Here is a 26,845-nt window from a genome sequence, read left to right as displayed (position 1 = left end):
TTACCTTCCTACATGTCAAATCATCTACGACTTGTTTTAATGTTCTCGTGCATTTTTCTTGCGGTATCCGAGAGCTGTTGAAAGATGAATCCAGGGAGGCATTGTACAACGTTTCCAGGCAGAGACTGCACTTTCAACTCTGCCGCTGGATAAAGATCAACGAACGAAGCTCTGACGAATGCCGCCGACATTGCTAAAGTTAGAAATTGGCTTGTTGAGGCTTTCAGTGACACAATTGTAAATGTGACATGTCATTTCATAGCTCTTTTCAAGCAGTCTTACAGACCGTTAAAGTACCAACTTTCCGTTTTAAGAACATAATTACCTCATTGTCTTGGCATATAAAAAAGTTACGAGTTTCACGTAGAATGTAACCTCCATACGAGAAAGAAAACAAAACGCAGTCACGTTAGCATGTCGCAAACGCTGACTGGAATATTACAGTAATAAAGTACCAACGGGAAAATGCTCCTGTCGCGAGAACAAAAAGCGAATGTGTTCCTCGTTAAAGACTTTGACAGAAATGTGGGGAACACGTCCAAGTGACACAGACAGATGACACTACTTTTCAACATTGTAACTAACACTCTGTAAACAACGGTCGTAACTTTCTACTAATCTTCCAGTTCCTCGACGACAGAAATCTGCTCCTCGGTCACGGAGTCATTCGAGAACTGCTGTGTGAAAATCCTCACCGTGGAAAAATTTGCAACTGCTGCGAATGAGTTCCTCGACTGGCTGGACACCGTCATCTGAGTCTTCTTTCCAGATCAGCAACACCCATGCCTGTGCGGCCTTGCTAAACTGTTGGCACCATTTCACTACAGCTGGGCGCGACTTCGCATTTCCCCCATACGCCGCCAAAATTTCACGGTGAACCTGTGTACAACTTACAATTTTTACCCTCAAGAATCTTAATGTACCGTGTACTTCAGTTCTGGAGAACGTTTCCCATTGTCGTGCCATTTCACTCGCCCACTGCGTTGCACCTTTTAAACCGCATCGTTAATGAAACAGTTGACCGCGTTGCCAAAATGAGTATTACAGAAGGCCAGTTACGTCCAACGCTATCCCTTATACGGATCTCACATCGACGATACGAAAGGCTGTTCAGCTTGGAGCTGTGACTGGCATGTCTCTCAACCACCTGGCGGCTGTACAGCCGAACATCTCGACCATGGTTCGCCTCGGCGCAGTTCCGTAGACATGAACTGACCTCTATCATACGCACGAGGCTGGGACACAGGCGTTCCTCCGCGCAGCTACATCGGTTGAAGATTATCGCGCCTGGACACAACGTCAGGTGTGGGCGTCATATTGCCATTTTCCAAGTACACGCCTGCACAATAAAACTTGTGTAAGAAATTGATTGCGAGAGGTTACCTCCTCCTCCTCTCCCCTGCCCCCCCCCCCCCCCCCCCGAACTTACTTTGTGGGATGCCATTGTTTTCATTTTCACATGGCATCCACCCGGTTCGTAATTAATTGTGTATGTACTTTTGTGTTTTAAATGACATACATATCTGTGTTCGCACATAATTTTCATTACGGCTCTCTTGTCCATTTTATGTCACTGTTCTACTGGCAATACTGTACATAACGTTGGCTGTATTCTGTTTGTCATTTATGGTTTTTCTTTTATTTTAAGTACGTCTGTCTGTATGCTACCCTTCGCAGATTGCTATAAGATGCTATCTACGAGTAAGATTTTGTTCTTCAGCTATTGTTATACTTATTGTATGATGTACTGCGTTTGCACTTTCATACTTTGTCTTTTACTTTAAGAGCATAAGCATGTTTGTCATTATGTTGCTGTATAGTGATATTTATCACTCTGGTCCAATGTCACTGTCATCACTACCGCTGGATGTCTGGAGTTTGTCTATTTGCGCTTTTGTTTTACTTTAAGATTGTGTTTGTATGCTGACTTCGTACTTTTGTCTATTCTTCTCTTTTGCGATTATGTTTCTTTGCCACCTTATAACCGTTTTTGGCTGTGTGGTCTTGTAACCCAAAGCCAAAATAAAGAAATTAAAAAAAAAAGTCCGTATCGCAGCAGAACTGTGCCTGTAGGAAACACATAGCATGTACTGTCTTCAGACAGTACGCCACTATTTGCGCGCCTGGGACGACAAGCGTAACTCGTAAAACTCTTCAGCAAAGTCCGTTTCGAATACACGGTACATGTTGCATCTTGTGCCGACACCTGATCCAGATTCCAATTAAAGTACGCGTAACCGTCTTCCAGATAGCGAACTTCGTCATCTTTGTTCTCGCCCAATCCTACCCCAATTGAGTGCGCTTGGCGTGACGTCAGACTGAGCGTGAGCGCGGGACAATGGTTTCATTAAGGCGCGGGAGAACCGAGGCAGATAACAGCCGACAATGCAGACAAGGCCGCGTTCCCTGGCCGCCAGCCGAGGCTATCGTCTCGCCTTCCGTACAATCTGTGACGCCATTTGGACGGAGCTGTCCACCGCCGCAGCCGCTAAAGTTTCGCTACAACCACACTGCGCCGAATAATTATTGCCGAGTACATATTTTCAATTGTGTATCTACACGAATTATAAAGTCCCCCTCGCTTTTATTGGCCTGTATGTCAAGGTTAATGTCACTTACTACTGTAAGCATTCTCATACCTTTTCCACTAAACCTATAATACTGAAGGGTGTATGTGTGAATGTTATATAGGGTGTTACAAAAAGGTACGGCCAAACTTTCAGGAAACATTCCTCACACACAAATAAAGAAAAGATGTTATGTGGACATGTGTCCGGAAACGCTTAATTTCCATGTTAGAGCTCATTTTAGTTTCGTCAGTATGTACTGTACTTCCTCGATTCACGGCCAGTTGGCCCAATTGAAGGAAGGTAATGTTCACTTCGGTGCTTGTGTTGACATGCGACTCATTGCTCTACAGTACTAGCATCAAGCACATCAGTACGTAGCATCAACAGGTTAGTGTTCATCACGAACGTGGTTTTGCAGTCAGTGCAATGTTTACAAATGCGGAGTTGGCAGATACCCATTTGATGCCTGTATTAGCACGGGGCAATAGCCGTGGCGCGGTACGTTTGTATCGAGACAGATTTCCAGAACGAAGGTGTCCCGACAGGAAGACGTTCGAAGCAATTGATCGGCGTCTTAGGCAGCACGGAACATTCCAGTCTATGACTCGCGACTGGGGAAGACCTAGAACGACGAGGACACCTGCAGTGGACGAGGCAATTCTTCGTGCAGTTGACGATAACCCTAATGCCAGCATCAAAGAAGTTGCTGCTGTACAAGGTAACGTTGACCACGTCACTGTATCGAGAGTGCTACGGGAGAACCAGTTGTTTCTGTACCATGTACAGCGTGTGCAGTGACTATCAGCAGCTGATTGGCCTCCACGGGTACACTTCTGCAAATGGTTCATCCAACAATGTGTCAATCCTCATTTCAGTGCAAATGTTCTCTTTACGGATGAGGCGTCATTCCAACCTGATCAAATTGTAAATTTTCACAATCAACATGTGTGGGCTGACGAGAATCCGCACGCAATTGTGCAATCACGTCATCAACACAGATTTCCTGTGAACGTTTGGGCAGGCATTGTTGGTGATGTCTTGATTGGGCCCCATGTGCTTCCACCTACGGTCAATGGAGCACGTTATCATGATTTCATTTGGGATACTTTACCTGTGCTGCTAGAACATGTGCCTTTACAAGTACGACACAACATGTGGTTCATGCACGATAGAGCTCCTGCACATTTCAGTCGAAGTGTTCGTACGCTTCTCAACAACAGATTCGGTGATCGATGGATTGGCAGAGGCGGACCAATCTCATGGCCTCCACACTCTCCTGACCTCAACCCTCTTGACTTTCATTTATGTGGGCATTTGAATTCTCTTGTCTACGCAACCCCGGTACCAAATGTAGAGACTCTTCGTGCTCGTATTGTGGACGGCTGTGATACAATACGCTATTCTCCAGGGCTGCATCAACACATTGGGGATTCCATGCGATGGAGGGTGGATGCATGTATCCTCGCTAACGGAGGACATTTTGAACATTTCCTGTAATAAAGTGTTTGTAGTTACGCTGGTACGTTCTGTTGCTGTGTGTTTCCATTCCATGATTAATGTGATTTGAAGAGAAGTAATAAAATGAGCTCTAACATGGAAAGTAAGCGTTTCCGGACACATGTCCACATAACATATTTTCTTTCTTTGTGGGTGAGGAATGTTTCCTGGAAGTTTGGCCGTACCTTTTTGTAACACCCTGTATTGCTACTAAAGCCTGGTGAAGTTTACTACTCCACATAGTATTCAAAGGAAGTCATAATTTATTGGTTATGCATTAGTTAATTATCTTATTACATCGAAACCTGGCAAAAAATCCGAAGAGATTCAGGTCGTATGTGAAGTATGTTAGCGGCAAGAAACAATCAATGCCTTCTCTGCACGATGGCAATGGAGATACTATCGAAGACAGTGCTACCAAAGCAGAGTTACTAATCGCAGCCTTCAGAAATGCCTTCACAAAAGAAGACGAAGAAAATATTTCCGAATTCGAATCGAGAACAGCAGCCAACATGAGTAACGTAGAAGTAGTATAGCAACTTAAATCACTTAATAAAAGCAAGTCTTCTTGTCCAGACTGTATACCAATTAGGTTCCTTTCAGAGTATGCTGATGCATTAGTTCCATACTTAACAATCATATACAAGCGTTCGCTCGACGAAAGATCCGTACCCAAAAACTGGAAAGTTGCGCAGGTCACACCAATATTCAAGAAAGGTAGTAGGAGTAATCCACTAAATTACAGGCCCATTCGTTAACGTCGATATGCAGCAGGATTTTAGAACATATACTGTGTTCGAAAATAATGAATTACCTCGAAGAAAACGGTCTATTGACACACAGTCAACACGGGTTTGGGAAACATCGTTCCTGTGAAACACAACTAGCTCTTTATTCACTTGAAGTGTTGAGTGCTATTGACAAGGGATTTCAGACCGATTCCGTATTTCTGAATATCCAGAAGGCTTTTAACACTGTACCACACAAGCGCCTAATAGGGAAATTGCGTGCTTATGGAATATCGTCTCAGTTACGTGACTGGATTTGTGATTTCCTGTCAGAGAGGTCACAGTTCGTAGTAAATGACGGAAAGTCATCGAGTAAAACAGAAGTGATTTCTGGCGTTCCCCAAGGTAGTGTTATAGCCCCCTTTGCTGTTCCTTATCTATATAAACGATTTGGGAGACAATCTGAGCATCCGTCTTCGATTGTTTGAACATGACGCTGTCGTTTATCGACTAATAAAGTCATCACACGATGAACTGCAAAACGATTTAGAAAAGATATCTGAATGCTGCGAAAAGTGGCAGTTGAGCCTAAATAACGAAAAGTGTGAGGTCATGCACATGAGTGCTAAAAGGAACTCGTTAAACTTCAGTTACACGATAAATCAGTCTAATATAAAAGCCGTAATTTCAGCTAAATACCTAGGTACAACAGTTACGAACAACTTAAATTGGAAGGAACTCATGGAACATGTTGTGGGGAAGGCTAACCAAAGACTGCGTTTTATTGGCAGGACACTTAGAAAATGAAACAGACCTACTAAGGAGACTGCCTACACTACGCTTGTCCGTCCTCTTTTAGAATGCTGCTGCGCGGTGTGGGACTCTTACCAGATAGAACAGACGGAGTACATCGAAAAAGTTCAAAGAAAAAGCAGCACATTTTGTATTATCGCGAAATATGGGAGAGAGTGTCACAAAAATGATACAAGATTTGTGATGGACATCATTAAAAGAAAGACGTTTTTCGTTGCGACGGAATCTTCTCACGAAATTACAATCACTAACTTTCTCCTCCGCATGTGGAAATATTTTGTTGACACCGTCTTATATAGGGAAGAACTATCAGCAAGATAAAATAAGGGAAATCAGAGCTCGTACGGAAAGATAAAGGTGTTTTTTTTTGTTTTTTAATTTTGGTTCAAAAAGTTCCGATAGGTTACCGCGCTATATGTAGCCTTAAAAATGGAGTCTGTAACGGATGTGCCTTCCAAGCAGTGAGCTTTCATTGACTTTCTTTTGGCGGAAAACCAGAGCATCGCCTACACTCATAGGCGCTTGGAGAAGGTCTACGGAGACTTGGCTGCGAATAAAAGCACGCCGAGTCACTGGGCGCGCAATCCTGTCCCACCTCCCGCGTACCGACCAGCCACAAGCAGCTGTGACTCCTGCAGTGTTGGAACGTGCGGACACACTCATTCGAGGTGATCGACGAACCACAATGAAACATCTTGCTGCATAGCTGGACGTTTTTGTTGATGGTGCGGACACATTCGCCTACCATATGGGGTACTCGAAAGGTGTTTGTTCCCGTTGGGCTCACCGTCGCTTAACAGAAGACCGTAAAGAGCAACGAAGAACCATTTGTGCAGCATTGCTTGCCCATTACAGGACTGACCGTAACAATTTTTTTTCGACCATCCTCACAGGCGATGAAACATTGGTTCGCCACTTCGAACCGGAAAGAAAACGGCAAACCATAGAGTGGCGCCACACCACCTCACCTCCAAAGCAAAAGTTGCATGTCGCAGCCTAAGCCGGCATGGTCATGGTGACAGCGTTCTGGGACACTGAAGGTGTCATTCTGGTTGATTCCCTCCCTGATGGTGAAACGATCAATTCTGTAGTTGACTGTGCTTCCATCAAGAAACTGAAGAAACGATCGCAGCGTGTTCATCGACACAAAAATGGAAAGAAACTTCTGCTTCCCTGTGACAACACAAGGCCTCACAGAAGTCTGCGCACCCGAGAGGAGCTCACAACGCTTCACTCGACTGATTGTCCTCATCCAACCTAGAGCTCGTATCTCGCACATTCCGATTTTCAGCCACTTGACCAAATGAAGGATGCACTCCGCGGGAAGCCGTACATGGATGGTGGTCAAGTTATTGATGCAACAGGACGTTGCATCAGTAGAGTGGTACGACACAGGCATACAGACCCTCCCAGTGAGGCAGCATGAGGCCGTCGCACTGAAAGGGGATTATGTTGAAAAATAGGATTCTGAATCCGAAGGCGTGGGGAATAATTTGGTGTACTGGAACCCTGAATGAAATCACCCTGATGTAAGCAAAAAATATGAGGCCTTAGTTATTCAATGACCTCCGAAAGTTACATAACAAATGATGTACAAAAGTCCTGTCTTATACCCTAGTGGAATTGTAAATTTATGAAGTTTCGCAATCTAGAATTAACAGACTGATTGACCAGGAAGCTTTCTGAACATAATTTATTACGGCTACTCCAGAGAAGTCGTCTGGCCGTATATATTTAGTGCTACCAGTGGGAACCACGCGACGGCTACGTTCGCAGGTTCGAATCCTGCCTCGGGCATGGATGTGTGTGATGTCCTTAGGTTTAAGTAGTTCTAAGTCTAGGGGGCTGATGACCTCAGATGTTAAGTCCCATAATGCTCAGAGCCATTTGAACCATTTTTTGCTACCAGTGAGGAGCCGTGGCAGGTCGCAAATATTTTTATATTACGAAGTTTGTGTCCGTCTCATTGCAAATGCTTAACCCTTCTAATACCGTGGGGTCTGTAATGACCCCAGGCCGTAATTTTCTGAAAAATATACCTTTTTTCTTACTCATGAACCCATTACTTAATTCAGGAAATGTCCGAATTTTTCATTATTTTTATAATATATTAATATAACTTTTTGAAAATATTTAATATTGCAAAAAATCAAGAAAGAACCACTGAATACCGTTGGGGTCAAATGCGACCCCAATGTCCTCTTGCTTTATTATTACCCAATAATGCAGCATTGAACCCGTAACTGTTGCTGTATTTCCTTTGTTTTATTCTTGTAAATATTGCTGTAACGTGTGATTGTTGCCAACAATTTATAAGCTGACAGTTATTTGTTCCACACAAGTGACTACTATTGTGTGTGTTGCATCTAGTGGAAAATGTCTCGTCACCTATCCGAAGACGAAGTGCTTGGAATATTACTGCAGGATAATCCTTTATCTGCAGAATCAAATAGTGATATCAGCGATATAGTTTCTGATGTCTCATGCAGCGATGGAAAAATTGTCGTCTTAGAAGAGAATATTCCTCAGTCAGACGGAAGTTCAGAAGAAGGTCTGGACAGCCTGAACAGGAAGTAACACATATTTCTGACTTGTGGGATTTCATGGTAGATGTCCATTTCGGCAATATATTCCTTCAAACCAGGGAAATATGGGTTGAAATTATGGGCTGTGTGTGATAGTTCAACGTCTTACGTTCTCAATCTCAAAGTTTACACTGGTCAACAAGAAAACGAACCTCGTGAAGTTGGTCGAGGTAAGAGAATTGCTTCAGATATGGTGAAAGGCTTAGACAACAGTGGCAGAAATGTAACAACTGACAATTTTATCACTAGCCTTAGTTTGGCGAGAGAACTTCTGAACATCAATCCCACACTCTTAGGAACAATTACAAAAAATAAAGGAGAACTACCACATGCTTTCACTCAGACCAATGGTCGAGTCAAATATTCATCTATTTTTGGATCCCAAGAGCATGCTTCAAATGTTTCATATTGTCCGAAAAAGGGAATAGTTGTAACTTTGCCCAGTACAATGCATTCAAGGGAGGAACTGGAAGATCGTGAAGAATGCAAGCCAGTAAGATTCTGGATTATAATAAAACAAAATCAGGAGAAGATATCATGGTCAAGCTGGTTAGAACGTACACTACAAAGAAGATGTGCAGAAGGTGGGCAATCGTATTATTTTACAACATGATTGATATCAGTACACTGAATGCATTTATCATATGGCTACATCTTACACCAGACTGGGCAGAAAGGACCAACTACAAGAGACAGGCATTTTTCATAGAATTGGGAAAGCAGCTCGTCAGAAGAAAGCCAGACAAAATTATTTCCCCAGTACTTCCATCAACAGTACAGACAAAAAAAAAAAAAAAAAGGAAGGTGTCCGTGTTGTAAAAGGTCTGAGGATAGAAAATGTTCAGAATGTGGATGTTCTGTGTGTAAAAACCACTCTGCAATTTACTGCTGTAATTGTAATGCGTCATAAATGTCAATTCGGAATTTAATCAAAAATGTTTGTAGTTTCATGAGAATCGTTTGTAAATTTTACGGAAATAAATAATTTAAAAAATATGCGTTTTAATTTAATATAATATCACTGACATCATGTTTTAGATTGTGGAGAAAATAAGGACTGTGATTTTATTCTACCATGATTAAAACTATCCTTAATAAAAAATAAATTCGTTGGGGTCACTAAAGACGCCAATGGTACTCAGTGTAACAAAAAATACTCGGTATTAGAAGTGTTAAAAGTACCTTAAAGACAAATCGATCCCTTTCTTACTGAAACACTCTATGGAAAACTGGGCAACATACCTATGTGAGAACTAAAGCTTAAATTCAGGTGTATGAATAGGTCGTCAGACGATTCCTAGTACGGATATTATGACAGCTTCGCTGCGCAGCTATATGCACGCTAATCACAAGTTGAACACTGTTATTTTTTTGCTTACTTAACCCGTATGTGATTCATTTATGAGCTGTCTTTTGTAGATAAGTGCTTATTGCCACAAAAAATGATACACATTAACACGTTGGTAAAAATTAGGGCTAAAATTATTTCTGCAGTTGGAAGCTTGTACTTTCCAAATGAACATGCAGTTACGTCCATAAACAATTACTCACCAAAGATAATACTTTTTAGTGAATGTGAATGGATACAGCAAAAAATAAAACGTCTTTTGCATAACGGAGAACTTCCATAGTAACAGAGTGTTACGAACATACTAACTATAAAATGCTACAGCATCCAAACGAGGATTATAAGTGCAATTGCTCCAGTAAGCTCGTCATCGCTTAGTCAGTGATTACGCTCACACTCAGCACAGAAAATTACCCACCCTTAATTCGCTCTTCAGTTATAGCCTGAATAGCGATACTACTTTTTTTCCCTCCTTTCGGAGCTCCCAGTAATCGACGGAGTTGGTGCAGTCGTTAAGACACTAGACTCGCATGCGGCAGGAATGGACATCAAATCCTATCCCCGGCATCCAGGTTTCTGTTTCTTGTGGTTTCCCAGAATCGATTAAGGTGAATACGGTGGTGACTCGTTTGTTAAAACGGAAACCCGCGTTCCTCTCCCTAAAATTGTCCAATCCGACCATGCGTTGCACATGTACCCCAAATGAGATCGTCATCGATGGGACGTGAAACTCTAATTCACTTCTATATTACTACACGGCTAAACCGTGAGTAATCACCTCGTTGCAGGTTGCCTATCTAACAGACGCTTTTGAGTACTTCATGTAATTACTAACCGCGTCTACAAGTTTATAATTCACAAATCATCTACTCATTTGCAGGAATTATCTTACGTTAAAGGTTAACACAAAAAGACAAACACTGAAGTCAGAAACAGCGTATACGTTATGAGACAGCGTATTCACGGCGGTAAATTACATGGACTATTACTTTTTCCAGGACAGCCACAATTTGAACTCAGGAACTCTCTAATTTAGAGTTTAAAATACACTATCTGGCTACTTACATTGCCATCTCCGTCAATATAATCAGCCAATTACTGCACTTTAAAATGCAAATTCCAGAGCTTCTGATGATGCTCTTGCTAAAGTGAAAAACTGGTCAAGAAAGCGTACTGGGTGCGACCTGTGGCTGTCCTGACAATCTTAATTTCAACAGTCGGTCTTTCCTCTGGAAGTAATACTTGAACTCGCTATACTTGGAGTATAACCACACAGTATTTGGGAATGAGAGCACTTCGGGACTTTCAACAAACTTTACACATAATTTCAAAATGCAAAATTTTTTCTCTTTGATATAAAACTCCCACCATAAAATGTTGGAAGCAAATTTTGTTATCAGTTGCTACAATCGCATTGTTCATACAGTATTCAGCATCATGTATGACCATTTCATTTTTTATTTCTTTATTACTAACTACAATGAACAGCCAAAGAAACTGGTACACCTTCTTAATATAGTTTAGAGCCCCCGCGAGCACGCACAAGTGCCACAACAAGACGTGACATGGAATCGACTAATGCCTGAAGTAGTGATGGAGGGAACTGACACCATGAATCCTGCAGGACTGTCCATAAATCCGTAAGAGCACGAGGGAGTGGAGATCTCTTCTGAACAGCACGTTCCAAGGCATGCCAGATAAGCTCAATAATGTTCATGACGGGGAAGTTTGACGGCCAGCGGAAGTGTTTAAGCTCAGAAGAGTGTTCCTGGAGCCACTCTGTAGCAATTCTGGACGTGTCGAGTGTCGCTTTGTCCTGCTGGAAGTCCGTCGAAATCCACAATGAACATGAATGGACGCAGATGATCAAACAGGGCGCTTACGTACGTAATAATATGGCATTTCAGTCTTTGGTCGCTGTTTTTTATTTTCAATGACCGGTTTCAGGCCAGGTGCCCATCTTCAGATCATATATTGCAGTTACAGAGAAACTTGTCAGAACAGAACTATTGGTTCGCTGTCATGTTATGGGTTATGACAGTGAACCTATAGTTCTGTACTGATAGGTTACTCTGTAACTGCAATACATGATCTGAAGATGGGCACCTGGCCTGAAACCGGTCACTGAAAATAAAAAAAATAGCGATCAAAGACTGAAATGCCATATTTTTATTTAATGAACGATCGCGGAAATCCCATTAAGACAATCATGTCTAGTTTTGATATTCTTACGTACGTGTCAGTGTCGTATCTAGACGGATCAGGGGTCCCATATCGCCGCAACTACACACGCCCAAAACCATAATACAGCCTTCATCAGCTTGAACATTCCCCTGCTGACATGCAGGGTCCATGGATTCAAGAGGTTGTTTCCATACCTGTACACGTCCATCCGCTCGATCCAATTTGAAACGAGACTCGTCCGACCACGCAACATGTTTCCACTTATCAACAGTCCAATGTCGGTGTTGATGGGCCCAGGCGAGGCGTAAAGCTTTGTGTCGTGCAGTCATCAAGGGTACACGAGGGGCCTTCGGCTCCGAAATCCCATACTGATGATGTTTCGTTGAATGGCTTGTACGCTGACACTTGTTGGTGGCCCAGCGTTGAAACCTGCAGCAATTTTGGGAAGGGTAGCACTTCTGTCACGTTGAACGATTCTCTTCAGTCGCCGTTGGCTGCATTCTAGCAGAATCTTTTTCCGGCCGCAGCTATGTCAGAGATTTTATGTTTTACCGGATTCCTCATAGTCACGGTACACACGTGAAATGGTCGAACGGGAAAATCCCCACTTCATCGTTACCTGGGAGATGCTGTCTCCCATCGCTCATGCGCCTACTATAACACCACGTTTAAATTCATTTTAATCTTTATAACCTATCATTGTAGCAGCAGTAACGGATCTAACAACTGAGCCAGACACTTGTTATAGGCGTTGCCGACCGTAGGGCCGTACTGTGCATGTTTAGTTATCTCTGTATTTGAATAGACATACCTATACCATTTTCTGTGACGCTTGACTGAACTTTCAACAGTGTATCAATTTACGACATGTACCTCAGGAGATTTCACATTTATGTTGGGGAATTAGATTTTGCAAAGAATAGGGGGTGCGGGCTTAACTGGCATACCGTGAAGTATTACGAGCTGTGACAGAAGAACGCAGTAAAGGCATGAAGTTATGACAGTGCTGCCTGCAAGTTGAAGCAGCCGGCTAGCAGCTCACCTGATGATGCGGCGGCGGTTGTTGGGGTGCAGGCTGGCCGCCATCTCGGGGTCGACCAGCTGCAGGCGGCGGTGCAGCTCCTCGCTAGACACAGAACGCAGCTCCTCCGGGTCGCCGGCGCCGCGGCTGCGTTTCAGGATGGCCTCGCTCACCGCGTCCTCGCCATCACCTGTACACATACCAGCCCTCCGCTGTCTATCACCTCACTTGCAAACAAGACCATAACAGCAACTACAGCCTGGTGTACCCAGGGTCAAATGGCAGCGGATCAAAGTCAGCAAACAATATCTACATGGTGTACCAAAAAAAAAAACAACGGTTAGTTTGTTGTGCAGAAAGCAACACTTATCAGGTTTCAAGTAGGGACCCATATCCGGAAACGCACGGCTTGGGTTCTGGAGAGCTTCGAAGTCTGAGATGTGTGCGCGTTCCACATTACACAAATACAAGGTGTTACAAAAAGGTACGGCCAAACTTTCAGGAAACATTCCTCCCGCACAAAGAAAGAAAATATGTTTTGTGGACATGTGTCCGGAAACGCTTACTTTCCATGTTAGAGCTCATTTTATTACTTCTCTTCCAATCACATTAATTACGGAATGGAAACACACAGCAACAGAACGTACCAGCATGACTTCAAACACTTTGTTACAGGAAATGTTCAAAATGTCCTCCGTTAGCGAGGATACATGCATCCACCCTCCATCGCATGGAATCCCTGATGCGCTGATGCAGCCCTGGAGAATGGCGTATTGTATCACAGCCGTCCACAATACGAGCACGAAGAGTCTCTAATTTGGTGCCGGGGTTGCGTAGACAAGAGCTTTCAAATGCCCCCATAAATGAAAGTCAAGAGGGTTGAGGTCAGGAGAGCGTGGAGGCCATGGAATTGGTCCGCCTCTGCCAATCCATCAATCACCGAATCTGTTGTTGAGAAGCGTATGAACACTTCGACTGAAATGTGCAGGAACTCTATCGTGCATGAACCACATGTTGTGTCGTACTTGTAAAGGCACATGTTCTAGCAGAGCAGGTAGAGTATCCCGTATGAAATCATGATAACGTGCTCCATTGAGCGTAGGTGGAAGAACATGGGGCCCAATCAAGACATCACCAACAATGCCTGCCCGAACGTTGATGCTACGTACTGATGTGCTTGATGCTAGTACTGTAGAGCAATGAGTCGCATGTCAACACAAGCACCGAAGTGAACATTACCTTCCTTCAATTGGGCCAACTGGCCGTGAATCGAGGAAGTACAGTACATACTGACGAAACTAAAATGAGCTCTAACATGTAAATTAAGCGTTTCCGGACACATGCCCACATAACATCTTTCCTTTATTTGTGTGTGAGGAATGTTTCCTGAAAGTTTGGCCGGACCTTTTTGTAACGCCCTGTATACCCAACATGAGTAGCACATCGCGCTGGCTACATTACAGACGGGCTGCGAGTTGCACACCTCCAACGTCAATGCGGAGCTTACATCGACTATGCTGAGTCTCATGCACATGAGCCAATACGCGTGGTTGTCTTTGAAGTATTTCAATTTCTCTGTGGGCTCGAGCAATAAGGTACTCCGCTGATGTGACAGGTGTGCCACACACCATACTCTTCATACTACACATAAGAAAATAGTCGAGAGGTGTTGGATCTGGTGACCTTGCTGACCATGTAACTGGTCCATCCTTACCAATACATCGATTGGGATATGTGTGGTCCACCGCTACCAATCCATCGATTGGGATATGTGACGAAGTGACTTCGCCGTCAAAGTCTGCTGGAGCTCCGTCGTGTTGCAGCCGCATGTACATCCGAACATTTAGTGACACTACATCCAATAGGGTAGGCAAAACATCTCTAATACATATGAAGTAGTTCGGTCGTGTTGGTCTGTCAAGCAATGTATATGGCCCAATGTTATGGTCATCGATTATCCCGGTCCATATCTTAAAACCGAACCTGTGTTGGTGATTCTGAATCACCTACGCACGCGGGTTTTCGCCGGCCGAAACATGTATGCTGTGCAAGTTTAGTATGCCACCCCAGTAAACGTCTAGTCATCTGGGAATTGGCACCAAGCTCAGTAATTGTGGCTGGTGTATGCATTGTTGTAAATACCACTGCACAAACTGTACCCGTAGTGGGTAGTCTCACTCCAGTAATGCCTGGATTTACTGTATCGATGGAGCCGTGCTCATACACAACACGCCACAGGGCACTGGGTGTGCAGTGCCTCTGCCACACGTAGAGAGCTGACAGCTAAGTCGTCTTCGAACATTGTCAGCATGTTCCCCTCCAACTGTAGTGCCAGAGACTAGTGTGGACGACATGGCATCACGTTTCGGCACCTACCAGAGGACAAACACTAGACTGGCGATAGTATTCCCAAGTGTCTAGCACAAAATGCTACTACTCTACAATGGGCACACCTCAGGCACAAAATACCTACGCACAACTTTCCAGCTTCTATGAGGCGTTTTTCGATGACCGCGAACCCGGAGTTATGGGTGGTACGTCTGTATGGCAAACGTTTCGCATTCAATCTTAGAATAGCTCTCCCAAAGCAATATGCATTGCCGTATGCAAACACCATGTCGGTCATTTCCGCAGCTGTATACTAATAGTTGTCGCACTGCTGTCAACAAAGTTACTGCGCTAGGTGATCACAAGGTCTCCAGTAGAAAGTACACAATGGCTGTGTGGAGGAATATAGCGCATGCACAGCAATGTTCGTAGGCTCACGTCGTCCATACGCAGTACACAGATGACTAAAAGGCTGCATGAATACCTTCCGTTTTCAGACACCAAAACGAATAGTAACAAACCGTCATAACCGTTCGTTCTCGCATTTTTACACTCTCCATCGCACAAGCCGTGCGTTTCCGGACATGGGTTCCTTCTTGAATACCGATTAGTTTGCCTTCCCGCACAACATACTAAGCGTCGTCTGTGTGTTTTTTGAGACAGCCTTTATATCTACAAGATGTACCATACTTAATGGTGAAAACGGGCATCACTGAAAGTATAGGGCAATAGAAGCAACTAGCTTTTTGCTCATGAATTCGATCGCGTTTGCATAGGTCACATGTATTTCACACGCATACTACATGTCCCTCCGAAGAGCCCTCAGACGCATTTTCTATGATGTGTCCACGGATATTTCGAAATTCGTTTCTGCAAATGTGTAGGCGGAATTAGTCCAGAGAAATGCCACTCACCACATCTTTCAAGCGACGCCCAGCATCGACGGAAAGCGTAATTTATTTCCCATTACGAACAAACGATTTTTAAAGCTGTGTTTTACGAGCCTACTTGCTAGAGCGGCCCGAAATTAGTCTAGTGCGATATCCGTTTTGTCGGTATGTATTAACAGGGGTAGGAAACACGATAAAGCACAATAAAACCTGTACTCTAGTAGCGTCTGAGCAGCACTGCTGCATGGCAATAGAGGTCAGTGCGGGAGAGGGCGCTGCTGAAGTACTGGTTATTCTTCGTGTCTTACTGTCCCTCACAAAGACAACACGAATATCGCACTAGACTAATTTTCGTCCACTCTATCGCACGGGCATGTAAAATTCCGCTTTAAAAATAATTTTGTTGACAAAATTACTTTTATTTACGTTGACGGTCAACTGCCAGTCTTTACACAATGCATCCATCCTCCATGGAACTTCCCGCATTACGGTACACATTTCTGACGCTACAAATTTTCTATATACAACAGCATCATTTGCGAATAGTCTCAGTAAGCTTCCGACATCTACCAAATCAATTATATTTCTGTTCTGAAAGGTAAAGGCTCTGCAACTCTTTCAAAGCGCTGCCAAAGTTAGCTTACATAAGGTATTTTGCCCCCTTAAGAACGAAGTAGTACTGAGATTAGTCTGCTAGCAAGCTGTTATTCCCCAAGTTCATATACTGCCCACTAAGTAACAGTGCTGAACTGTATCGAATGCCTTCCGGTAGTCAAAGAATACAGCAACAATCTGAGCGTTGTTATCTAAGGGCTTTGGATCTCATATATGAACACGGCAAGTTGCGTTCCAGTGAGCTTGTGATTATTTGTAGTTATTCAGCAAGCGTTCATTCTGTGAATGGTGACACTTAAATAATGTTGGGACTGGGAATGCCTTATGCAATTCCTTCATTTAATATTCTTTCTCCTGGTGTATGTTATCGACAGTGTTAGAAAATCAAGGCTGTCCTATGCAACTGATAAAGGTGGTGAAACCTCTACATGAAAGGACAAAAATTGTAATAAATTGGCTGCCCTATATCGCCAGTATTTTCTAACAATTACTTAAGTATTATCACCCACAACAGAAAAAAACTTAACATGGGTAACAAAAATTAACACTAGATAAAATTTTTAACACTATTACTGGCAGAAAACAATCCAAGAAACTGAAGACAAAAATCCAGATACTTAAGACACACCGCAACGATCCGTACACCACCTTAATCAGATGTATGAAAAACAAGGCCCAAACATATCCATTCAGAAAACAATGGTAATGGTATACTGCAAAAAAAAGAGCCGCTAACGCAAGAAAATAATCCTTGAGAACACAAATTCAGAGCAAACGTTCTCGTTCAATTATTCAAAGTGTAAAATCAGTAATGGTGAAGATAGACACACACCGGGGAAATCTAAAATAGCAAACGTTCTGTGGAACCATCCATAAATGCTTTACAAAATATGAGATAGGAAATAAGACTTCATTTTTACGACGTTATGACAATCACCACTTTTGTGTATCGATGAGAAACCTGTATAGCCGGCCGCGGTGGTCTCGCGGTTCTAGGCGCGCAGTCCTGAACCGTGCAACTGCTACGGTCACAGGTTCGAATCCTGCCTCGGGCATGGATGTGTGTGATGTCCTTAGGTTAGTTAGGTTTAAGTAGTTCTAAGTTCTATGGGACTGATGACCACAGCAGTTGAGCCCCATAGTGCTCAGAGCCATTTGAACCATTTGAAACCTGTATATCTGCACAGAAAGCAATGACTGGAGTGCAGACCTGTAAAATGAGACTCCCAAAGAAGACTGGAGGATGTACGTAAACAAAACGAAAGACAGGAATTAAAGAGAGAAGCAGTCGACACCGTAACACAGATGGCCATATGGCGTCGAGAGGGTGGGGTATACCAAGTTCCCCAAGGCAGCCGTGTGTCAAGGTGGGAAAACCGACAAGAGGAGGGAATTAATGGCTGTAAAGTCTGGAAAAGGACGGAATTAATACAGAGTACTTGCAATGCCGACCGCTGTGTGATACTGAAATCCCAATCTGACACACACACACACACACACACACACACACACCTTGAACTGAAGAAGTTTATGTGACTATGACGAGCACGCTGTTTGCGGTAAAACAAGAAAAGTGACGTAGGAGAAGAAAAATATACGATCTCTGAATTACACGCCTGTACGAAGAAGTACATCTCGCTTTTAAATGTTGTATTCCGTGTTTCAAACTCTCGCTTCACGAAGAACCCACTCATTCATTATTTGATAAACATTAAAACCTTTTTATCATAGGAACATAGCGCTCACAAAACACACGCGAGTAACAGGTTACGGCACCGAAAAAAGCTTGCGAAAACAGACGAACCTGTGCGGTTCGCAACGAAGTGAGCGCCCAAGCGGAGAGCCTGCGAACTTTCTTTGACGTTTCGCGGAAGGACCAACAACCTTTGGAACAAGAGCGGGCACGTGCGAACGTGGATGGAACACAAACGGTGCAGATAGATTCCGCTCGAGTAGCGTTTACACTTTAGAGAAGGCTCGTCGGCAATCGTTCATTCGTATTCGCTTCTTTCCGCTCAAATGCAGCTCAAGCTGAAGGCCTCATTTAATTCCGTTTGACCCTGCCACGCATTACGGACGGCTCGACTGGACATTTTATATATCCGCTGTACAGTGCACGGTGTAGATTACATCCTACCAATATTACTGATTTCTTTCATATTCCATGCGCGTATCGAGCGAAGGAGAAATGACTGTCTGCATGCCTTCGTACTCCCTCAAATCTCTCTTACATGATTCACATGGTCTCTACGCGAGATATGAATACATTACAGTGGCAGTACAACGGTCGCAAAGTCTTGTTCGAATACCATTACCTAAATTTACCCTACAGGGTTTCGCGAGGATTACGAAGTCTTCCATCCATGGATTCCCATTGAAGTTCCTCTAGAATTTCTCCTGAAATTCTATAAGGGTTACACAGGGTTTCGACAGAAATATGTAAACGCCACAAGAAATGTGAGATTGAACATAAATGCAGCTGTTAGCCAAGCCTGCAGGTTGTTCGCAGACGAAAGTGTGTGTTATGTGATCGTGACAGACGGTCATTGAAGATGACTCTGACGAAAAGTAATAAGACGCCAGATAGAAAAGACACTGCAGAACTGAATATACCACTCGCGAACCCTGTCGACAACAACAGTTCGAATGGAACTGCATCAGCAGGGAATTGAAGGGTGAATTGGGAGTTCCAAAATCACTCATTACTGACGCGAAAGACTTTAACAGGAAAACGTGGTGGCGAAGCCATAAAATTTGGATTGTGGAACAATCGAAGAATGTCATTTGATTGGGCGAGTCTTATTCCACAACTGTTTCCAACGTCTGGCAGAGTTTACATCCGAAGAGTGAAACACGGCGCGTACTCGATAATGATTTGGGCACCCATACCGTGGTACTCTGGTAGAGAACTTGAAGCAAGCACAGGCGGCTGCTTTCTGTGACGAAGTCACTGGAAAGTTGGAACAACCTACGACAAATGTCTCAGTCAGAGCGGCGATTGTGTAGAAAAGTAGTTGGAAGGTGTAACTCACTCTTGCAAATAATAAACTTTTGATTTTCGCTGTGATTTACATATCGCAACGGATAGGACCCTACTTTCCGAACTGCCCTCTTATTTAGCTGAATTTAAAACCTTTAGATTTGTGCGATTTATCGTGTAATCGAAACTTAGCGGATATTTTTGGTACTTATGTGGATGATTTCACACTTGTCATTATTTAGAGTCAATTGCCAATTTTCGTATCTTACAGATATCTTGTCTAAATGATTTTGCAATTAGTTTTGATCATCTGATGATTTCACAAGACGGCAAATGACTGCATCATCTGCAAAAGATCTAAGAGCACTGCTCAGATTGTCTCCTACGTCGTTTATGTAGATCAGGTACACATGAGGGCCTGTAACACTTTCTTGGGGAACGCCAGATATTATTCTGTTCTACTCGATAACTTTCTGTCAGCTGCTACGAACTGTGACCTTTCTGATAGTAAATCGCGCATCCAGTCACACAACTGAGGCGACACTGCATACGCATGAATTGGATGAGAAGACGCTTGTGAGGAACACTGTCGAAAACTTTTTGGAAATCTAAAAATATGGAATCAATTTGACATCCCATAATGACAGCAGTCTTTACTTCGTGAGAATAAAGAGCTAGCTATGTTTCACAAGGACGATATTTTCTGAATCCGTGCTAAGTATCTTCTAGGTAATTCATAATGTTCGAACACAGTTTATGTTCCAGAGCCCTACTGCAAACCGACTTTGGTGATATGGGTCTGCAATTCAGCGCATTACTCCTATTTCTTTTATCGCGTATTGGTGTGACTTGTGCAACTTTCCAGTCTTTAGGTGCAGATCTTTCGAAGAGCGAGCGGATGCATCTACAAGGCACGTATGAGGTGATTACGATGTGCTTGGTGCACTATACGCCTATGCTCTGTGGTCCCGTGTGGTCGTCAGACGTAGTCGACTAGAACCTTGGCTGTCCTCATGTTCGAGTGCAGTCCAACATCGCGCTATTGCCACATCCAAATGCCCCGCAAATCTGGATACTGCACGGTTAGACCTGCCGGCCAAATGAAGACACAATTTGAGGCCCCTTTCAAACCCTATTAGGAGCTGATAATGCTGTCGCACATTAGTACGCGGCATTTCCGTGTTCTTCCCATTGACCGCTCAGTGTCTGGCGCTGATGACGCCACCTTTTACAACCTACTAGTCCTGGTAACAACACTAGACGCGTACAATCCTAATGCCTCTGGTGGCCGTTCTTCCAGTCACACAGAACTGTAGCTCTTATCATTTACATACCCGGAGATACTGTGTACACGTAGGAAGTTTCACCGACGTCTGAGCATGTCTTCTGGGTGCTTCAGGTTTTTTGTCAGGCAGTGTATGTTAAGCCTGTTGTTGAGATAACGATATATCCACATTTTCTCCAAAGCATATCGGCAATATTCTTTTCCGCCAATATATCGATACATCGATAGAATAACGGCAATATCGGGACCCAATATTTTTATTTTAATCTTTTCGCAATTTTCTGTAAATATTTCTTGTTCTCTCGAAGTTGTAAAAGAACATAATTTTACTTTCATTGTTTGAAGGAGTCTTACTACTTTGTGCTTTCACCACGTACGGTCTTTGTCGTTGACTGTGTGAAACAAGTACAGATCGCACAAGGAAGAAGCTCGATTGCACTGGAAGTGGCGATGTGAATGGAACAACAAGATAACCGCGTGAATAAATAGCACACCAGATGCGTTAAAAGAGAATTTTTAACGCAACCAGTGTGTTATTTCTTCACGAAGGCACTCTTCAAAAACAGCAGGTGAAACGGATGAACAAAAATGTAAACGACAAGGTTGCGTTAGGCGGAAACGTGTGACGCAAATGCTGAAGCAGCTCGCCGCTACGAACAAAAACTGCAACGTTTAACTTCACCAATCAATTTTGACACTACGACTAGTAGTTCGCTGGCGTTTGCAGAAATGAAGCAGCAGCGAAGTCGACTTGAAGTGTTCCAGACAATTCCTATATATGAGGAAATCGAACGCGGACTCATTGGACACCTTTAACTGTGCCAGTTTTAGCAGGAACGTGCACCGTTTTACTTTCAGTTCAAAATGGTTCAAATGGCTCGGCCACTATGGGACTTAAGATCTGAGGTCATCAGTCCCCTAGAACTTAGAACTACTTAAACCTAACTAACCTAAGGACAACACACACATCCATGCCCGAGGCAAGATTCGAACCTGCGACCGTAGCAGTCGCGCGGTTCCGGACTGAGCGCCATAACCGCTAGACCACCGCGGCCAGATTTCCTTTCAGTCCTTGCACTAAGGGGGGATAAGCAGGCTGCTAGCTTGTTGATGTACAGATTATCTATTAACAAATCAATACTTACATATACAGCTCTAAAACTGGCGGTATATTTACAATGTGAGCTCGTACGGTGATACACTACTGGCCATTAAAATTGCTACACCAAAAAGAAATGCAGATGAAAAACGGGTATTCATTGGACAAATATATTATACTACAACTGACATGTGATTACAAATGGTTCAAATGGCTCGGCCACTATGGGACTAAACATATGAGATCATCAGTCCCCTAGACTTAGAACTACTTAAACCTAACTAACGTAAGGACATCACACACATCCATGACCAAGGCAGGATTCAAACCTGAAACAGTAACTGTGATTACATATTCAAGCAATTTGGCTGCATAGATCCTGAGAAATCAGCACCCAGAACAACCCCGTCTGGCCGTAATAACGGCATTGATACGCCTGGGCATTGAGTCAAACAGAGCTTGGATGACGTGTACAGTTACAGCTGCCAATGCACCTTCAAAACGATACCACAGTGCATCAAGAGTAATGACTGGCGTATTGTGACGAGCCAGTTGCTCAGCCGCCATTGACCAGACGTTTTCAGTTGGTGAGAGATCTGGAGAATGTGCTGGCCAAGGCAGCAGTCGAACATTCTCTGTATCCAGAAAGGCCCGTACAGGACCTGCAACATGCGGTCGTGCATTATCCTGCTGAAATGTACGGTTTCGCAAGGGTTCGAATGTAGGGTAGGGCCACGGGTCGTGAGACGTCTGAAATGTAACATGCACTGTTCAAAGTGCCGTCAATGCGAACAAGAGGTGACCGAGACGTGTAACCAATGGCACCCCATACCATCACGCCGGGTGATACCCCAGTATGGGGATGACGATTACACGCTTCCAATGTGCGTTCACCGCGATGTCGCCAAACACGGATGCGACCATCATGATGCTGTAATCAGAACCTGGATTCATCCGAAAAAATGACGTTTTGCCATTCGTGCACCCACGTTCGTCGTTGAGTACACCATCGTAGGCGCTCTCGTCTTTGATGCAGCATCAAGGGTAAACGCAGCCACGGTCTCAGAGCTGATAGTCCATGCTGCTGCAAACGTCGTTGAACTGTTCGTGCAGATGGATGTTGTCTTGCAAACGTCATCATTTGTTGAGTCATGGATCGAGACGTAGCTGCACGATCCGTTACAGCCATGCGGATAAGATGCCTGTCATCTCGACTGCTAGTGATACGAGGCCGTTGGGATCCAGCACGGCGTTCCGTATTACCCTCCTGAACCAACCGATTCCATATTCTGGTAACAATCATTGGATCTCGACCAAAGCGAGCAGCAACGTCGCGATACGATAAACCGCAATCGCGATAGGTTACAATCCGACCTTTATCAAAGTCGGAAACGTGATGGTACGCATTTCTCTTCCTTACACGAGGCATCACAACAACGCTTCACCAGGCAACGCTGGTCAACAGCTGTTTGTGTATGAGAAACCGGTTGGAAACTTTCCTCATGTCAGCACGTTGTATGTGGCGTTCGCCACCTTGTGTGAATGCTCTGAAAATCTAATCATTTGCATATCACAGCATCTTCTGCCTGTCGGTTAAATATTGCGTCTGTAGCACGTGATCTTCGTGGTGTAGCAATTTTAATGGCCTGTAGCGTTTTTATCTGGCGATCATCGATAATTTTTTTTTATATCGAGGGCGGAGAATGACATATTTTTAAATACTGGTACATCAGATTCCCGATATTTTTAAAAATTTCAACAGGCCTAGTGTATGTACAATGCTCGTCGTTAAGCCCAACAGTTGGAGCGGCGGCAGTCCTATTTTGTGCGGGTGAATCAGGGCACGGTGTCGTGGGGGCGCGACGCGCCGTGAGTAACTAAGCGCGTGACGGCGGTCCTCATTTTTAATGGCGCAGCTGAGTCAGAGTGACGGCGCCTGCTATCTCACAGCCAGCCAGCCTAACGCGAGCCACGGCCGGTCAGCTGCTTATCACCGCCACCGGCCTTGAGTTCCTCGTACGCACGGCCGCCTCATCTCTCCGTGTCATGCAGACTGGTTCTCGTGCAAGACGTCCATAAACGCGACGTGCTGAATGCAAAGCACGACACCGTTAAGGCTTTGACAGTTTATCGTTCGTAGTGTTTGACTTTCCCCCTTTGTGGAAGGCGTAGTGCGACGAAGTAATAACAACGAAAAACTAAACTATGCTGACTGCGATGGCAAGTTGTAACCATAGGGAACACAGAACTGCCACCTCTAGCAGCAATAATGGCTCCAACGCGGCTGGGAAGGAAGGAATATTAGCGTTTAACCTCCCGTCGACGACGAGATCATTAAGAACGGAGGACATGCTCATATTAGGAAAGCATGCGAAATTGACCGTGCCCCTTCAACTGAGCCATTCACATTTAAGCAATTTAGGTAAACCAGGCAAAACTTAATTCGGAGCAGTGAGACAGGGAGCCGATCTTCCGTCCTCCCGAATACGAGTTTAGTCTTTTACCAAAGTCTTGCCTCTTGGCAGGATTTGTCGTACCACAATTTCACACTTGTAGTTGCTGTGAAAATACCTGATGGCAGAAAGGAAGTCTGATAAGCGACCCTAGCAGACTCGGACTACAACAACTGCCATGCATTCATCACGCTTGGATCCAAAACAACTTGTAGAAGATGAAAATTGAATTACGGAAACTGCTCTTCGCTATCTACATCTACATCCATACTCCGCGAGCCACCTGAAGGTGTGTGACAATGGTACACTCAATGAACATGAGAGAGAACGAAGGAAAACCAATCGCCAAGGAATATCCACACGTTTTTCGAAAACAGGAAGATAGACAAGAAAATGGATTGATGGACAAGATGAGAAATGTGTTAGACGAAATGGACTTTGAAATAATAACAATATTATTATTAACAGAGTAATAATAAAACAAAGTGCCGAAAACGGGACTCCCACCTTTCCTCCCTCGCAATAGCGGGCCCCTGGTTCGTGGCTCTGTATTCTCCTGAACTCTCGTGCAACCAAGGTGTAAACAGTAGTTTAGTCTTCTATAATTCTACACTCTATTGCGAACTGCACAAATTGCCCCCTTCACTTGTTACTTGTAAGTTCGCTTTTAATTGTTTTAACGATGAAAAAAGTTTTTCCTTGTTTCTCCTACATATTAGCAGGTAAGTCAACATAAATGTGTTCTTCAATACTAAGGTTTATGGTTGATGTTTATGATAAAATTGTTCCACTTAAATGTTTGGGTAAAAATTTATTAGACTGATATATTGCAGATGACAGTCCCGTAAACTCGATCCCTTTCAGTTGCTTAAACAAGAACCCTTTACTTTTTTTATGTTTCTGTCTATTAGCATATATTCTTATCCTCTTGAAATTCTATTGCAGATTCCCAGATGGTAATAGGAAAGGTTGATCAAAGAAAGTGGAGTTCTTCTAAAGTTACTAAAGCTATTGGTGAAGTTCAGAAAAAGAAGATGACTGGAAGAAGGCCAATAAACAGTTTACTGTTCCGAAAACAACACGCATGATGCTATCCAAACTGAAGTTCGGTACAACAGAGGAAGCAGAAGAAACAAAATAGACAGACTTACGATTTTGGGTAAAGATCTTGAAGAAGAACTGGTTTAATGTTATACTTATATGGATGTGGTGCCTGTTCTTACGAACATGACCGAATGACCTGCAGCCGTTTAGAACGAAATTAGAATTACATTAATACCTTCATCTGTTGACGGGCGTTGATATATATCAACGAGTACAGGTGAAAATGTGTGCCACGACCGGGACTCGAACACGGGATCTCCTGCTTACATGGCAGACACTCTATCCATCTTTCTTTTATTTTTTTAAATCTCATTTTGTTCGCTGTTGTTCGTTGCATCTGCTCGGGGCGGACGTCGTAAGACATCCGTTTAAGTTCGTTATTGATCGATTAACTCAGTTTTTTTTTTTATTACAGAGGGCAACTAACCCTCTGACCGAACACGCTGAGCTATCGTGCCGGCTGACTCCCGCGAGGCCCACATTCACACATTGTATGTCCACACACTACATTCGTAGTGTCCCACCCCAACACACTCACTACTCTTGGAGGAAATTCTTACCAAGTCCCGTAAGGGTTCAGAGAATATGTGTGCATCCGCACAGAAGAAGAAGGTCATGGCCGGTGTTGCCAGAACTATATACTTATATGGCTGTGGTGTCTGTTCTTTCGGACACTGATGGCCTGCAGCCGTCTAGAACATGTCCGAAAGAACAGACACCACATCTTTCTTTGGTTTTACTCGTAATGATTTGTGAAAAAATAGCCGTCCAGTTGGCAGAGAGAAGGAACAAGGACGCAATCGCTGGTGAAAAGTATGTTGGTCTTTTCTTAAATGTCACGAAACTAAATTGTCAGAAAGGAAATGCAGGAGAATATCCTGCAGCAGAGCTTTTGGATTCAGTAAAGAACGCACCGAGACTCTTTTTTGTAACCTTCTGCAACACGTTGCATTTTACCTACTTTGAAACTGGATTATGTTTCACTTTATGTAATTCCTTTTTCTAATTTTTTTAGTGTTATTAGCTTATTTTTAGAATGTGGCCTATTTTGCCAAGTATTTCTCATACTCGAGAAGCGTAAGGTTCTTAAAAGTAATGTTTTTGGTAATTGCTTTTAATGATCTTTTCTAAGATTAAATGTAAATGAAGCATAACATTATATAAAAAATATTACACGCTTTTAAAACATAATCTATCACAATTTTCTTTTCTAGTAAGAAAAACAAAATTGGGTCCTGTTTTGGGCACTTTCCTCTGTTATTGACAACAGTAACAATAATAATAATAATATTAATAATAATAATAATAATAATAATAATAATAATCATTAAGTACACGGCGGCAG

The 26,845-nt window shown here is 43.4% G+C and overlaps 1 protein-coding gene across 1 annotated transcript in view; it reads right to left on the bottom strand.

Moving 5' to 3' along the window:
- The window catches only part of LOC126354033 (tRNA dimethylallyltransferase), a 1,733,584-nt gene that overhangs the window by 1,265,283 nt on the left and 441,456 nt on the right, over positions 1-26,845 (bottom strand). Inside the window, exon 4 of the mRNA XM_050003367.1 lies at positions 12,768-12,936. Within this exon, the coding sequence (XP_049859324.1) occupies positions 12,768-12,936 (169 nt within the window). The remainder of the gene's footprint in view (positions 1-12,767; positions 12,937-26,845) is intronic.

Source organism: Schistocerca gregaria, chromosome 3 (genome assembly GCF_023897955.1).
Source record: "Schistocerca gregaria isolate iqSchGreg1 chromosome 3, iqSchGreg1.2, whole genome shotgun sequence".
Classification (NCBI taxonomy): domain Eukaryota; kingdom Metazoa; phylum Arthropoda; class Insecta; order Orthoptera; family Acrididae; genus Schistocerca; species Schistocerca gregaria.
The sequence above is the reverse complement of the archived record's forward strand: the minus strand, read 5'-3'. Positions and strand labels throughout refer to the sequence as shown.